This window comes from Raphanus sativus, chromosome 9 (genome assembly GCF_000801105.2).
Source record: "Raphanus sativus cultivar WK10039 chromosome 9, ASM80110v3, whole genome shotgun sequence".
NCBI classification, from domain to species: domain Eukaryota; kingdom Viridiplantae; phylum Streptophyta; class Magnoliopsida; order Brassicales; family Brassicaceae; genus Raphanus; species Raphanus sativus.
The window spans coordinates 26,373,053-26,388,461 of NC_079519.1; the positions used below are offsets into that span (position 1 = coordinate 26,373,053).

The 15,409-nt window shown below is 36.2% G+C and overlaps 4 protein-coding genes across 5 annotated transcripts in view; all 4 read left to right on the forward strand.

The window, feature by feature from the left end:
* LOC130500181 (ABC transporter C family member 5-like) overlaps nucleotides 1–2,482 on the forward strand; it is a 6,365-nt gene extending 3,883 nt beyond the window's left edge. Inside the window, exons 5-6 of the mRNA XM_056994934.1 lie at nucleotides 1,644–1,790; nucleotides 1,933–2,482. Coding sequence (XP_056850914.1) covers nucleotides 1,644–1,790; nucleotides 1,933–2,482 — 697 coding nt within the window. The remainder of the gene's footprint in view (nucleotides 1–1,643; nucleotides 1,791–1,932) is intronic.
* Nucleotides 1,070–6,828, forward strand: LOC108825149 (uncharacterized). 2 transcript variants are annotated; one of them, XM_056995060.1, is made up of 19 exons: nucleotides 1,070–1,323; nucleotides 1,564–2,475; nucleotides 2,613–2,814; nucleotides 3,053–3,136; nucleotides 3,356–3,415; nucleotides 3,503–3,547; nucleotides 3,626–3,822; nucleotides 3,918–4,397; nucleotides 4,506–4,596; nucleotides 4,670–4,849; nucleotides 4,923–5,012; nucleotides 5,100–5,162; nucleotides 5,265–5,339; nucleotides 5,423–5,473; nucleotides 5,659–5,736; nucleotides 5,835–5,969; nucleotides 6,046–6,153; nucleotides 6,246–6,311; nucleotides 6,394–6,828. In XM_056995060.1, the coding sequence occupies exons 3-19, from the start codon at nucleotides 2,734–2,736 to the stop codon at nucleotides 6,466–6,468; spliced, it is 1,959 nt and encodes a 652-aa protein (XP_056851040.1). In that variant the 5' UTR covers nucleotides 1,070–1,323; nucleotides 1,564–2,475; nucleotides 2,613–2,733; the 3' UTR covers nucleotides 6,469–6,828. The 2 variants fall into 2 exon arrangements, with proteins under 2 accessions (XP_056851040.1, XP_056851041.1); XM_056995061.1 differs by lacking the exon at nucleotides 1,070–1,323 and adding an exon at nucleotides 1,412–1,486.
* A 5,318-nt stretch (nucleotides 6,829–12,146) lies between these two features.
* Nucleotides 12,147–13,046, forward strand: LOC108834204 (glutathione S-transferase T3-like). The gene is made up of 2 exons (XM_018607551.1): nucleotides 12,147–12,520; nucleotides 12,698–13,046. Exons 1-2 carry the CDS (start codon nucleotides 12,147–12,149, stop codon nucleotides 13,044–13,046), a joined length of 723 nt encoding a protein of 240 aa, XP_018463053.1.
* Nucleotides 13,047–14,656: 1,610 nt separating this feature from the next.
* LOC130500182 (uncharacterized) lies at nucleotides 14,657–15,163 on the forward strand. Its single transcript, XM_056994935.1, has one exon. The coding sequence runs from the start codon at nucleotides 14,657–14,659 to the stop codon at nucleotides 15,161–15,163; it is 507 nt and encodes a 168-aa protein (XP_056850915.1).
* The last annotated feature ends 246 nt before the right edge of the window (nucleotides 15,164–15,409 follow it).

Genomic DNA, 15,409 nt, shown 5'->3' on the forward strand with positions numbered 1-15,409 from the left:
AAAATTCTAAAACACATATCTCTTCAAACATTGGGAGTATTATGTAACTTAAAACTAGAAATTAGTGAAAATTTATTCCAAAAATTGTATTTTATTTATTTTTTCTAAAATAATAAAATAATAATTTATGTTTGTACAAGAAAAAATGGAAGTTGAAATTTTAGTTTGATTTAATTTAATATTTTATTGGATTTTATTTTGTTTGTGTTACATATTTTTATTCTAATTTTTTAATTTTTATAAGAGAAAGAAAGAAACTTGAAAATGCACACAAAAAATCTTTCACAACCATCGTTTATTCTGGCTTTAGAGTAAACAAATATTTTAAGAGTAAATAGTTAACAATCTGACGATTGAAAACTGTAGAAATCTTAGAAAAACAGTTGAAGATAAAAGTTTAATTGGTTTTGTTTTGACTTTCACAGTTCTAGAATATCGTAAGGCCCCAACAGTCTACACGTCAATCGGAGCCATATATAGCATATGTATTTAAAATATATTGTGTCAGTTATTTATGAAATATTAAAATAATTAATTTGATAATAATTTTATAACCTTAATTTATTTATATTTCTACAATTACAATATGAAATCATTTAAATTATATAAATGAAAAATGTATATTTTAGTTTGAATCATATACATTTTAGTCATATATATATATATATATATATATATATATATATATATATGTATATATTTGGATATATGCTTCTTTCCAACACGTACCTGATTTTTAATTTTTTTTTTAAATTCACTTCTACGCTTCTAGATGTTCTGTGTACCAGTTCTCGATTTCAATGTAACATAAGTTGTAAGTAGAAGAAAAAACAAGTCTATTTTCTTGTCTAAAGGTAACAAGTCAAATTTTACATAATGAATAATATATTTTGGGTGTATGTAATGTATGCTCAAAAACATGAAGGCCACGTTTTAGAAGAGTAGAAACAAAAGGAGCTGTTGTTTATTCTCCTGATATTAAGTATAACCTCCCTTTTTACGTATAATTCTATATTTAGACACAATCTTTTTACTCCCCAATCTTATTCCCCCCGAGCCCACAGACAAAAAGGAAGAAGAAGAAGAAGATTCATTTCCGCTTTTGTGTTGGTCAAATAATCTCTCTCTCTCAAATCGTCACGCCGCGCATTCATTTCGTTTCCTCCCTCCTCCCTCCATAAAATCACAATCCAACCCTTCCGTTACAAGTTTGATTCCTTTATCTGGATTGATTTTCATGTTTTGAATTTTTCATTAAATTAAAATAAGAAACAATTCCTCAGGAGGAAGCATTGATTGATTTGGCTGGAGGAGGAGGAGGAGGTATATCGTTCTTAAATTCCTGAACCTAAATCTGTATTGCTGTGATTTGATTCTGAGGGCTCTTTTCAATTCGCGATAGCTGGAACCTTGAATTATTCCTCTCTGGATTCCTTCGATTTCAACCCAATTCGAAAATTAGGGTTTTCGTTTTTCAGAAAAAGAGGTCGTTAGATTCTTCGAGTTCCACTAGAAATTTTGTATTCATTTCTTCTAGTGTGTTGATGTTAATGTTTTTTTTAGGAAATATCTGAAGATATGCTAGTAATCCATGGTGTCTGAGAGGTGTTGTGTGAAAGACGAGTTCTAATACGGATATGAAGGGAGAGGTGTTGGCAGTTCACCGGGGAGATGGGAATACAGATTGATCTTTTCAGATACCCCAATAAGACGGATGAATGTAAAAGTGACGTCTTTAGGGATGGAGACGATGAGCATACTACTACTTTCGACATGATTCACGAAAGAGAGTAGAGAAGAAGTGGGGAGGAATGAAAATGGTCAAGGACATGAGTCTCCTAAGCAGTATGAGCAGCCTCCTTTGGTAAGGGTAAAGAGGGATGAAGAAAGAACAAGCGGTGTTGGAGAGAGATTGTGAAGAATCTAGTTCAGGTTTCACCTGAGAGGGAGGACAACGACCCCAAATACTCCTGGTAGAGAGATTGAACAACTTGATACACAAGTGGCAAATGGTCATCTCAAGGTGGATGGAACTGAAGTAGATAAAGGGAGGGATCAGAACAGCGTCTTGGGAAAGGAAGGTGAAGATGATGGAATGCAGAGGTTAATGTGTGAGACACAAACTGATGACACAACTGTTGGAAATATGGAAATGAGCCAAGTTGCAGGTGAGCAAGACTCTCCCTCGTGTACTCCGGATGCAGTTATAGCAGCTGGAGAGACTATTCAAAACGTGTACTTTAATGGTCCGGTCTTACCACAGTCACCATCACTAGCACATAAGCACCCTCAAAATGAGATAGAGACTCCAGGACACAGGCGCACAAATAGTTTCCAGAGACTGAAAACTCAGATGCACAAGGCTTGGCGTGGGGTCAGCAATCTACGTGACGATAGTCGGCCCACGTTCAATCCCGAAGGTCTTAGCAAACCAAGAAAAGACAGTGGTACCAGCTCCACTCTTCAAAAGCTCTGGTATTAATCTCTCTAGGGTGTAACCTTTGACACTTTGTTTCGGCTACGTAGTTCCCCTTCCCCTTGATCGTCTAAAATCTTCTTGCTATGGTATAGCACATTAGCTGACTAATGTTTTAATTTGATAAACACTCCAGGACCAAACAAAATATAAGGAGCCGACCTCACTATTTGAACATTTTATCATTGTGGGGCTTCATCATCGGAAACTGAGTTGAAGCCAGTGAGGAGGCCTTCCGTAGAAGGAAGAAATGGGAGATGGAGATGTCAAGGTATGAAGTAGCTGACTACAGAATACTCCGCCACCGTGGGCCTCAATTTCCAATATTGGAGCCACAGGTTTGTGCTTACTCTTTGAGTTCTCATAGTTTTGGACGTGCTTATATCTGTAACATGAGACACCTATTCTGATTGTTTATTTTTGGCTCATTGTCAACTTTGTTTGCCACTCTTCTATTTCATGTCTAATACATTCTCGCTTGCGGCTTCTATTATATAGATAGATGCCTCTGTTCTGTTCCATGGCAGATTTAGTTGGTTTATTTATTTTCTATATCAACTTTTATTTTATGCGCAGATACTTTTTAAATACCCTCCTGGGAAGAAGGTGGCAATGCGTCCAAAAGATCTAGCAACTTTCTGCTTTCCTGGTGGTGTCAAGGTATTATGATATGCATGCTCTGTGTCTTTTTACATCTATTTAATGACCGTTAATTTGCATTGGTATATTATTAGTTATGAGCGATATCAGTTATTTAGAAAATTTATACAGAATTGATTCATACTGCTGGTGGTAACAATATATGCGGCGTTATTTGGCATCATTATTCTGTGATTTATGCAGCAACTAAGAGTGTCAAAACGTGATTTTTCGTAACAGGCACGGCTTTTGGAGAGGACCCCATCTCTTAGTGATCTAAATGAGCTTGTGTATGGACAGGTCTGAAATTAATTCTACATATCTGTCTGAGCTTCTGTAATTCATCTATGTTGTTTGAATATAATGATACTTTCGAATTTACTGCAGGAACATTTAGGCAAAGATGATTCATCGTTCATATTTTCATTCAAGGTAATCTATCTTTTCTGCATGCCCCTCTGCTTTCGTGTTAGCCATATAAAAACTTACATGAGGCACTCAAAATTCTAGGTAGCAGATGATGCGACATTGTATGGTGTTTGCTTACATGTCTCGGAGATTGTTCAGAGACCTCCTGGTGTTTTAAGCACTGCTTCACCCTTGCATTCATCTGGAGGAGGCAGTCGGTTTTTGGTTTCTGCACCTCGATGCTATTGCTTGCTGACCAGAGTTCCCTTTTTTGAGCTACACTTTGAGATGTTAAACAGGTAGAAAAGATGCCCTACTCTTATTATGGTTTTTCCTTGCATTGATTAGAGATTGAAGAACTTTAAAACTGATGGTGTTTTACTTGCTGATGCAGTATGATTGCACAAGAGCGCCTAAAACGGATAACAGATTTTGTTAGTGAGATGTCTCTCGCTGCTGCATGCCATAGTCCATCAGTTTCCAGAATGAATGGATGTGTTTCTTCACCTCGTAGCAACCCTGATAATTGGATGGCTTCTGCAATACCTGTGGATGGAGTCATGGCACTCACGGCTGCTGCTGCTGGATTGATATCTGATAGTGACATTGCAGACTTTGCAGAACCGCAATCTCCAGATAGTGTCGTCACCAGTGATACTTTAAATGTAAGTCAGATCAAGGAAATAGAAAGAGATGGGAGAAAAGTTTTTCATTGCTACGATGATAGTTCTTCCGAAGTATCTGAGAACCACTTGGATACGCCCGAAAGAAGGTTTCAAAGCTTTGAGAACGGCCATGTTTCTCCGGATGTTACATGTACCGATCCTAGGACCCAACCGATAGAGCATATGGAAAGCTGTGAGTCCGTGTTCAGGTGAACTAACACAATTGTTATCCAACAAAATTGATCTTATTATCTCCCGGTGTATGATTCAGTTCGTTACCAGTATAATTTCAGATTTTACCTTTTTATATATGGCAGTTCAGCTAGAAGTGTGTTGTCAGACGAGGTTGATGATATATCGAACAGCGAAAATGATTTCGGAGATGATTTAGTTCTGGAATGGGCTAAGGTAAGGAGATCACTAGTAGTTTAATCATTTAGTTGCTCTATTATCTCATTAATGGTCATTGTTCTCTTGATAGGAACATAACAATGATGCGTTACAGTTAATCTGCGGCTACCATTCATTGGCAATTCCTTCCCGTGGAAGTGAAGTAGTTTTCCAGCCGCTGGAACATTTACAATCCATCGAGTATACACGGCCACCTGTTTCAGCTCTTGGATTGTCAGAAGAATATATCTGCTCTTCTGATTCTTCCGGGGTATACTTTACATCGTTAACTATATCTTTCCTCTAATTTGTAATCTCATCTCAGTTAACTTTCTTTGCCAAAGATAAATGCGAGGTTGGCAGCTGCTGAGGAGGCCATGGGTCTCTCAATGTGGACAACAGCAACAGTTTGCCGTATTCTCTCTCTTGAAACTGTACGGATTCTAGTTGTTTTTTGCGTTGGATGCAATGTGCAACTCTTCTTTGTGCCTTGAGTTAACAAAGTATTTTCTTCCTCCCAGATTTTGTCACTCCTTTCAGGAGTTTTATTAGAGAAGCAAATTGTGGTAATCTGCCCAAATCTGGTTAGTTAAATCTTCTATCCTCCGATCGTTTATCCATTTTCAGTCCCCTTGAGAAGATTTAAATGAAAATTTGTCAGTTGGACTAACCAATGACTAATGCAGGGTGTTTTGTCAGCTATAGTACTGTCTCTTGTCCCAATGATTCAGCCGTTTCAGTGGCAGAGTTTATTGCTTCCGGTAAGTACCACATCACTAGAAAAACAGTGGACCACATAAAATTGGGGGTTTCCTTATTCGTAACTTTTCTCTGTCGTTTTCAGGTTTTGCCCGGAAGGATGTCTGATTTCCTGGAGGCACCCGTTCCGTTCCTCGTAAGTTTTATTTTTTTCATATGAAGTAACTCGGGCCGTGCCTCTAATAGCTAGTTAGATGATGACTTATTCTGAGGATTTGAATGTTCATTAGTCTACTAGTGGTTGTTGTTTGGATCGTAAATCGTGAGCTATATGTATGTTTTCTTGTTGGTCACACAGTCTCAATTTACACCACGTGGCAGGTTGGAATACACAGTAAACCTACAGATTGGAAAGTCAAGACGTCTAATCTTGTATTAGTTAACATCCTCGGCAATCAGGTTTGGTGGCCTTACCATGAAAGTCTCTTGTTTCTTTCTTTCTGTCAAGTAGAATCCACAACTCTCAAGGCATGTAACGTTAACTTTGCTATTTTCAGGTGAAAGTATGTAACATGCCAACATTGCCTCAGCGTAAAGAACTTATGGCTCAGTTGACTCCAATCCACGCCACACTGGCTCACTATAGCTCGACTGCTAAAAAACATCCGGTTTATAAATGCAGTGAAGTACAAGTAAGTAGTTACCAGTGCATGACCGAAAATTTGTATTACTTGACCCCGATTTGATATGACCAAATGTTCTTCTCAGGCAGAAGCCGCGACTAAATTCTTGAGAGTAATGAGAGATTACATGGAGTCTCTTTGCTCAGACTTACACTCTCACACCATAACAAGTGTTCAATCCAATAGCGACAGGGTAATAGCGACTCTTCCTCAAAAGCGTAAAAGAATTACTACTTCCACTCTAGTCTCTCAGTAAATATATATACAATTTTTGTCTTTCCTCAGGTTTCTCTACTTCTAAAGGACAGTTTTATCGATTCATTTCCTGGGAGAGACCGACCCTTCATTAAGGTACATAATCCTAATCCTGATCTTAGCTTCAGTTTCCGAATCCAGAGAGGCTTACAAGCTTTTGTTGTTTTGGGTTTTGTAGTTATTAGTAGACACACAACTGTTTAGCGTTCTGTCAGACTCACGGCTATCGAGCTTTGAGAACGGAAGTCTCTAAAGCTGACTTTGTTATCAACTTATACAAAATACAAACCGAAGAAACCAACCATAGTCAAATTTATATGAAGAAGCAAAAGAGGATACCTTTTTAACCTCAGAAGACTATACAGGTGATGTATACAAATGTTCTAACTCAGATTTTGCTGCAATAGAAAAAGTAAGAAAAAAAAAGAAGAGGAGAGACATGCTCATCGTGGCTGTATCTCTGATCCTTTTTTTATCATTCACAAACTAAACTTGTTTGAAAGCTTTGCTTCTTGCTATTTGTAAATTAATCACCGCTCAATAGGAGATTTTGTGTCTTAAAAGTTGTACAGAACACTTGGAAACCCTTTTGCTTAATTCAAGTGTTTGATTTTGGTGTTGCAGAATAATTCTCACGAGAGAAACATATAAAATTGGTCTTAATATAAGGCATGTTGGATTGTGGATGTAGTTCATTTCTAAAATTGGTTTTAGCTATCATTTGGATGAAGTTTGTTAGTCCATCAAACTGATTTTGGGATCAAGACACGCCGAAAATGTAGTTCCAAGGTAAAATTTATGTTGTTTTCGTTGTTCTAAAGTTCCAAGGTAAATTAATCACCTGGCCGCCATGGAAATTCCCGTTCCTGTATCGGCGAGGAAAGACGGCGACGATTAAACATAAAAATATTCATATTGGGCCTGAAATTTAAAAGCCGTATACCCACTTTAGACCATTTTACTATGCAGGTCCAAATAAACGTTACATTCACTTGATGTAATTAAAACAATATATTCGTTAAATGTGCACAATAAAAACATATAGTTTCTAATTAACTTTGCAAGTATGCATTAGTAGGGTTAGGAATTCTGAGAACCAATCGGATCTCATTCAAGTTTAATCGGTTTTTGGATTTTCAGATTCATGAAATTTAGCTCATTCGGATATTATAAAAGTTCGGTTCGTGTTTAGTCGAGGTTCAGTTTGGGTTGGTACCATTTCTACAACAGGTTGGATCCAACATAATTTTGGGTTTCAAATCTTAATCGAGTTCTTTAGTTTCAAAATGTTGTTTTGTTTTTAGTTAAATCTGAAAACTAAATAAAGATTCAGTGAAAGTTAAAAGTGGTTGTCGAAAAACATGTAAGATTTGAAATGTCAATAAATACCACTTTAATATTTTTATGTATTTTTCCCTAAAACTAATAATATTAAAAAGACTTCAAATTTGATGTACGTCAGAAAATAAATCAGATATCAAAACTTGGTCATGGGTTGATCGGTTTGACGTGAGCGATCTCTATATAAAAATAAGATATTTAATAATGGAGAAAAGTTTACAAAAGATCTACATCATAATACAAGAAATACCGTCAAACGTGAATTAGATGTGATGGTTTAAGTGATACAGTCAAACACAGTGGTGGAGATAGAAAATATTATTGTTGAGGCATAGAGAAATGTACGGAGGCAAAAAAATTATAAGTGGGGGAATTATATACATTGCCTCCATGTGGTTTCGCCACTAGACAAACATGAATCCTTTAAAATATATAGAATTTTAGGTTGTATTAATTGTCTGTAATTTTTTTTATATTTTGTAATAGCATAATTATTTAGTATTAAAAATAATAATAGAAAACGATGGTGGAGGCCGCTTGAAGTGCAAAGAGGGGATGACATTTGAGCCTGCTGGAGCTTGTTTTTTTTTTTGGTAGTTGTTTCCTCTGTTTTGCTGGTCCTGTTTTTGGTGAGGATTGTGATGTTTGCAGATGGAAATGTTTGTGGTGTTAGGACCATGTTATATATCAATGAATCCACCTTGACGGAAAAAAACGATGGTGGAGGAAAAAAACGAAATAACCAAAAATTAGGTGAAATTCAAAAATGAAGATTCGGTGCTATCAGTTGCTTTGTCGCCAAATATAACCAAGAGAGAAGGCTGGTGTTCACGTACTTCTGTCATTTAAGTTCTAGTTTTGTTATTCAAAGTAATTTTTGCTTATTTTTAGATTGTACTTCATAATTTAAAGCTGTGGATAATGTCCTTATGTAATGTCATTTCTTATAACTATTGGTTTAGGCACTCTAAATTAGAAAGTGCTTAAATTTTAATCAATAGAAGAAGCTAGTAAAGTTTACATTATTATATAATAAAAGTTGGATTTGTTGGACCAGATCATGTAGCATAGTGGGTATTGGACCATTGGTTAATATTAGAACTTAAAAGTAAAACTAGATTGTGATCTGAAAGGGCGGGTGTTTTTTTGTTGTTTTTTCAGTATAAAGATTAACTATTATTCGTTTTATTATATAAACCGAAACATGATCAAATTTCAATTATGCGGGTTTGTAATAGTGTGTACAATATGACGAAACTTAAAATACGTCATACAACCATTTTATGTTTGTAAATAAGTTAAACAATGTTTTATCCGAAATTGCTACTATATAATTTTAAAAATTTATAATTATATAAATTATTGCTAAACATATAAAGTGGTCAATGATTTGTTTTTTTCTCTTCAAAATAAAAATAAATAGAACAAATATTTGGTCAAGAGTGATTTGCATGAATTTATAACTTTTTATTAAAGAACATATAATTAATTTTTTTTTTGAAAATAATGTTTGAGTTTTAAAAAGTGTTTTCATATTCGACCCAGATCTGCTGAACTGGTAGACCCGTACCATGTATATAATCTAGTTAAGATTTAATGAAAAAATCGTTAATTAAAAATCCGATAGAACCCGGTAAAAACCCCAAAATTCATTATTAACCTGTGATCTAATACCAATGATCGAATAAAACATAAAATATCTGATAGTATTTTATTTTTATTAAATTAATCACATACTTTTTAATACTACATAAACATGTGGTCTTTAAACTTAGACTCAACTTTTATTATGTCATCCAAATAAAAAAGATAATATAAAAACTTATTAATATGACAATATTAGTTTATTTTTGTTGTTAATGACCTATTATAAGTTTGTATTTTTTTATTTTTATTTTAGATTTAAAATTAATTTTATAATATATAGATTTAAGAAAATAACATTATAATGTCATTATGTTTTTTATTAATTTAGTTTCAGAATATATATGTCTAATATTTGAACATAAAATATTTATATTAAATAAAAGTAACATATTTTATAAATACGTGTAAGCCCATTATTTGTTGATCCATTTAAATATATTTCTGCAGGCCCAAAACTAAAAGACTCAAATGCCATTAATGAATTTTATTAATCCTTTATAAAAATAAATGTATTTTTGGAAAACTTAAAACATTCATTAAGAATATAATTTGGAAATGATCATGTTTTAATGGTATTGATATCTGGCATTTTAAATCATTTTCGCCCTACACGTTTTTTTTTATTCCGCCATTTTCTAAATCTAGACCACATACTGTTTGCTTTGACAGTGGGCTATATGAGTTGGAGGATACTGACAATTGGGTCTGCGCCATACAGCTTTAAGCTGTAGGAAAAAAGAAGCAATCTCTTCGGTTTCACGGACATGTTTAAAACACTAATATTTGTTTGTACGCAAAGATAAGAAGACAAAAGGAAAATATTTTGTCATGCTGGTGATATTGTTGAATACGAGTTCACAAGCGTCCAAGTAGACTGTTCTGAAATTGCTCATGTGTTTCGACTTTAGGTTCTGTTCCCTCCATTTTTTTTTTTTTTTTGGCAACGTTCCCTCCATTTTGATGCAAACAATTCTTTAGCTTTTAAAGATTCCTCATTCTCTAAGAAAAAAATTCACGTACATAACCTTTGGGACATCCTATATTAGGGAACTACCCCTAATAGTCTGAAGATAATTTTAATTACATTTTTGCCCCAACCGATCTAATCTATAGCTTCATGTAGATGTATAAGGTGTATAAGCTTTTTTTGAGAAAATTGATTCCTTTTTCTAGCTCTCTCTCTTGTATCTCTCCGGCTGTTACAACACATAACAGCTATGCAGGACAATGAATAATCCTAAACTCATTAGCCTTTATATTCGAGCTAAATCACTCTACATACATATACATTTACACACACACGGTTTACTAAAGAGAGAGACCGATCTAATTGACAATTATAGACAAACCGGACCAATTACAATCCTATCTATAATACCAAACTAAACTAAAACCTTCCGAGCCTAGTAGAGTGTTCCTATCTTATCTACAACCTTCAAAAACTATCATTCTAAATCTTCAAAAAAAAAAAATTAAAAGTGTGGTCGTAAAATTATCAAGTAGTGTTATCTATACTTTTTAATATATAATAAATAAGTATTGAAATATGAAATACTATTTTTAAACTAGAAAAGTAATCTCAGAACGACACTAAGACCATGATTAACGGTATATCTAAAAGAAGTCTTTAGTGTTAATGTGATTAAAAATAAATGCAATTAATCGAAAAATTAGTGGGACGTCCTTCGTGTAGATACATTTGAGCGCCTCCTTAGCTGCAACGTGTCGTCTCCGGAGTGGGCGATGAGTTTTCGTGAGGGGAGTATCGAAAATGGATCGACATTTTCATTTCTTCGTCTGTTTCGTTCTCAAGGTGGGCGATTGAAAAGGCGATTTCGGGTGAACGCCTCATCTCGTCTCTGACGATTTTCCTGTCGACGGATCTCCTCCAGAGGCATCTCTTCTCGACTGTGGATCTCTCGGTGGTTCTCTCGACGGTTCTCTCGACGGATATCTCGGTGGTTCTCTCGACGGTTAAGTCGGCGGTTCAATCGACGGTTCACTCGGCGGTTCTCCTCTCTCTTCTTTGCAAGTCGAAGGTTAAAGGGTAGGTGTTCCTCCTCCGTATCTGGTTCAATCGATTTGCATGTATTTGGTTATTGTTTTCGATCTACTTCGGAGGTGGGAATTGCATGTATTATTTTCTCGTTTGTCTTATTAATAGACTGATAGCTTTTTGACTCTAATCTGATAGCATTTTTTACTCGAATCTGATAGCATTTTTTAGTCATTGATTTGCTTCGCTTGGTTTGCTAGTTCGTGTTCTATTTTTTAGTTGTGTTATTAATCTGATACCAATGTGAATGGAGACGATCCTCGTTATTTTTAAGTAGTTCGTGTTCTGTTTTTATAAACTGAAATGTGTTTCTTTTGATTCTGAGGTTATTAGGTGAAGTGAGGCGAGGATCATCTACAACCCGGTTTCAAAGCTGGTGGGGCGAGGATCATCTACAATAACACATACAACCATTTCGTCCAGAGCTCCAGGTAATAAACGTTCTATTCAGCTCCCAAGTAATGTAGTTGGTATATAAGTCGTGTAGGCATGTAGTTATGTAGTTAATCTCTAGTTTAATTGCAACCAAAGCGTTTAGACTTGAACTCTTTAACTTGAAATTTGTCTCTAGTTTGATTGGAACCAAAGCGTTTAGACTTGAAGTAATGTGTATTAACTGAGTTGAAGTAATGTCTCTTGGTAGTTATATGTCATGTTATGGTTGTGTAATGTGTATTAACTGAGTTGTACTTTTGTAGTTAGGTCATTATGATTGTCTTAATTAATTTTTTTCTTTCTCTCTTCTCTGCTTTAACTCACTCATCTCCCTTCTTAATGCTATTTAACCATCCTGCCAAAAACGATTTTATCACCATCATCTTCTTTCTCTCTTCTCTGCTTTCACTTAGTCATCTCTCTTCTTAATTCTCTTTTCACATCTCTCTTCTATGGATCCAAGGACACCGTATAGCCAGTCTGCTGGTTATATGGGCCTTCTTCAAAATCAAGAAGGAAGTCTTCTTCATGACAACTCTCCTTATGAGAGTTATCATTCTGGATCTTCGCAGATCCCTCTGTTCAGTTCACAACAAAGCGAGGCTCCAACTCCACCTACAGACGGTCCCGTGGAGCGTGGAAAGAGACATAAATGGACCCCAGTGGAGGACGAGATGCTGATCAGTGCCTGGTTAAACACTTCTAAAGACGCTATTACCAGCAATTACCAAAAGTCGGGGACATTCTGGAAACGAGTAGGGGATTGTTTCTTCGAAGCTCTGAATGGTGGACCTGGTGGTGACACTTCCGCGCATCGGAATTACAAGTAGAGGTGGCACAAAATAAATGATCTTGTCAACAAGTTTTGTGGTGCATATGCGGCTGCGGAGCGAAGAATTACTAGTGGTAAGCATGAGAATGATGTTCTGAAGGTGGCCCACGACATATACTTCGCTGATCAGGGCTATAAATTCACACTTGAACATGTGTGGTGCGTGTTGAGGTATGAGCAGAAATGGCTTAACCTCAACCCCACTAAATCTTCTGGAGGTTCAAAGAGGAAGGCAGATTCAGAAACTTCAACCACAAGTGAAGGTGTAAAGGCTGTTGAGGAAGCTCAGACAAGACCTGAAGGTGTAAAGGCTGCAAAAGCAAGACGTAGTGCAATGGGTAAGGGGAAGTATGTTGCTAACTATACGGCGGTTTGGGAAATGAGGAAGGAAGATTTGGAGAAGAAAGAAAAACTGTCAAAGTTTGCCATCTTAGACAGTCTGATAGCCAAATCCAAAACCACCACACTCACTGAGGCTGAAGAAGTAGCCAAAGAGAAGCTCCTTGCGGAGTATTTCTAGATATTAAGTTGTTTGGTTGGTTTGTATGCTTGGTTGGTTTGTATGCTTTTTATGTGATCGGTCTCTATATTAAGTTATTTGTTTGGTTGGTTTGTATGCTTCCTGGTTGTTTTTAATTAATCATAAGTTTGTATGTTTTTAATTAATCATAAGTTTTACTTGCTCGTTTAACTTGCTTGTTTTTAAAGTTTACTTGCTAGTTGTTTCCATCTTTATAAATACAGGTTTTATTACACATGGGGCGTTACAGCTATAGCCAACCTTCCCAGTCTGCTACATTTGGTGGGGATGGTGGGGATGGCTCGGACAGTGACTACAACGAAATAGAAGCTCTGAATCAGGAAGACCAAGCCCAGTTAGAGTACGAGAACCGTCAGTTTGTGTACCCTCCCCAGCCTGAAGTATAATTCGGTTTTCCGCAGACTTGCTATTGTGGGAGTCAACCTCAGATAGCTACGTCTTACAATACAACCGATCCTGGACGCAAATACTACACATGCGACAATGTTGATGATGGCGAGTGTCACGTTTGGAAGTGGTGGGACGAGGCTGTAATGGAAGAGATGAGAGCCAGGGACAGACACACACTGCAGTTAGCCGAGAAGGTTGATTCTCTCACCTTGTTGACTGACTTTGAGATTGATCAGAAGCTTCTTAGACTAGAGAACATGGTGTGTGAGTTGGCTAAGAACAAATCAATCTCTAGCTTTGATTACTTTGTTGCTGTTATTGTTATGGTCTTCATTTTCATAGGTCTCGTCCTCATCTTTATCTAATGTTTGGTAATGTTTTATGTTGCAATGTGTAATAGTTATGACTAATGAGTAATGAAAACTCTTGTAATGGAAATTCTATGTATTATGTGATAAGGAAACTCTCTGTTTTATGTTGCAATGTGTAATGTTTTATGACTCTTGTATCTTTTTGTTAAAACTATTGTGGTGGTCATGAGAAGTGATAAGGAAAAGGTGACAAGTCAGTCTTTTATTTTTCTTCAACCATCTCGTGAGTCTTTTATTTTTTTTCAACCATCTCGTGACTCAAGTGTAAGGAAAAGGTCACAAGACAAAGAAAATACAATCACAAGATGTAATAAAGGAAAAGGGTCACAAGACAAACAATATACAACTCCTTCAGCCTATAAATATGAGAAACATATGCTCGTAAAATGCACAACTTCTCTACTTCTCAGATTAAAAATAAGTTCTCTCCTCTAAGAATTAAAAACATTTTTTTTCATTCATGGCATCTTCTTCCAATTCTTCCAATTATCATTACCACCACAAAGATGATGAATCAATTTTTGATTCTATGTTTGAAGATATCTTAGAACTTCCAGATATCATTCCAGAACCGAAAGAGCGAAAAAACGTATATTTATTGAGAGAAACCGAGAAGAAGGTCACAATAATCTTTGGAATGATTATTTTAGCGAGACTCCCACTTACCCGCACAACATATTCCAGAGGCGGTTTCGAATGAACCAGACATTGTTCTTGCGAATAGTTCATAGTCTCTCCTAAGAATTTGAGTACTTTCAACAAACACAAGATGCTGTCGGACGGTCTAGCCTATCTCCCCTTCAAAAGTGTACCGCAGCTATTCGTCAAATGGCGTATGGTGTTGGGGCTGACATCGTTGACGAATATGTCCGACTAGCTGAAACAACTGCAAGAAATTGTTTGTTCCAATTTACCGCCGAAATTATCCACTTGTTTGGCGGTCAATACCTAAGAGATCCTACGCCCGAGGATCTGGAAAAATTACTATATGTTGGAGAACAACGTGGTTTTCCAGGTATGATTGGAAGCATCGACTGTATGCATTGGGAGTGGAAGAATTGTCCGGCCGCTTGGAAAGGAATGTATTCACAAGGACACGAAAAATCAACAATTGTGTTGGAGGCGGTAGCTTCTCAAGACCTCTGGATATGGCACACGTTTTTTGGAGCTCCAGGTACTTTGAACGATCTTAATATTCTTGATCGATCACCTGTTTTTGATGAAATAATTAACGGAAACGCTCCCGAAGTCAATTTCCATGTCAACGGAAGGGAATACGGTTTGGCTTACTTTCTTGCCGATGGTATTTATCCGAAATGGGCTACTTTTATTTAATCTATCCGACTCCCACAAGGTCAAAAACAGTCTTTATTTGCTACAAAGCAAGAATCCGTGCGAAAGGATGTTGAGCGTGCCTTCGGAGTCCTCCAATCTAGATTTGCGATTGTTAGAAATCCATCTAAATTATGGGATAAAAACAAAATAGGAAATATTATGAAAGCATGTATCATACTTCATAATATGATTGTCGAAGATGAACGAGGTTCCTACCTTCACGCTTCAGAATTTCAACAACCAGAA

What these genes read in the sequence shown, in the direction of transcription:
- LOC108825149 (XM_056995060.1), top strand. Translation starts at nt 2,734, where the DNA reads ATGGAGATGTCAAGGTATGAAGTAGCTGACTACAGAATACTCCGCCAC. An exon ending in CGTTCATATTTTCATTCAAG is followed by an intron (nt 3,548 to 3,625) that starts GTAATCTATCTT and finishes TCAAAATTCTAG; the next exon opens with GTAGCAGATGATGCGACATT. An exon ending in AGCTGTGAGTCCGTGTTCAG is followed by an intron (nt 4,398 to 4,505) that starts GTGAACTAACAC and finishes TATATATGGCAG; the next exon opens with TTCAGCTAGAAGTGTGTTGT.
- LOC108834204 (XM_018607551.1), top strand. Translation starts at nt 12,147, where the DNA reads ATGGATCCAAGGACACCGTATAGCCAGTCTGCTGGTTATATGGGCCTT. An exon ending in TCCGCGCATCGGAATTACAA is followed by an intron (nt 12,521 to 12,697) that starts GTAGAGGTGGCA and finishes GTGCGTGTTGAG; the next exon opens with GTATGAGCAGAAATGGCTTA.
- LOC130500182 (XM_056994935.1), top strand. Translation starts at nt 14,657, where the DNA reads ATGGCGTATGGTGTTGGGGCTGACATCGTTGACGAATATGTCCGACTA.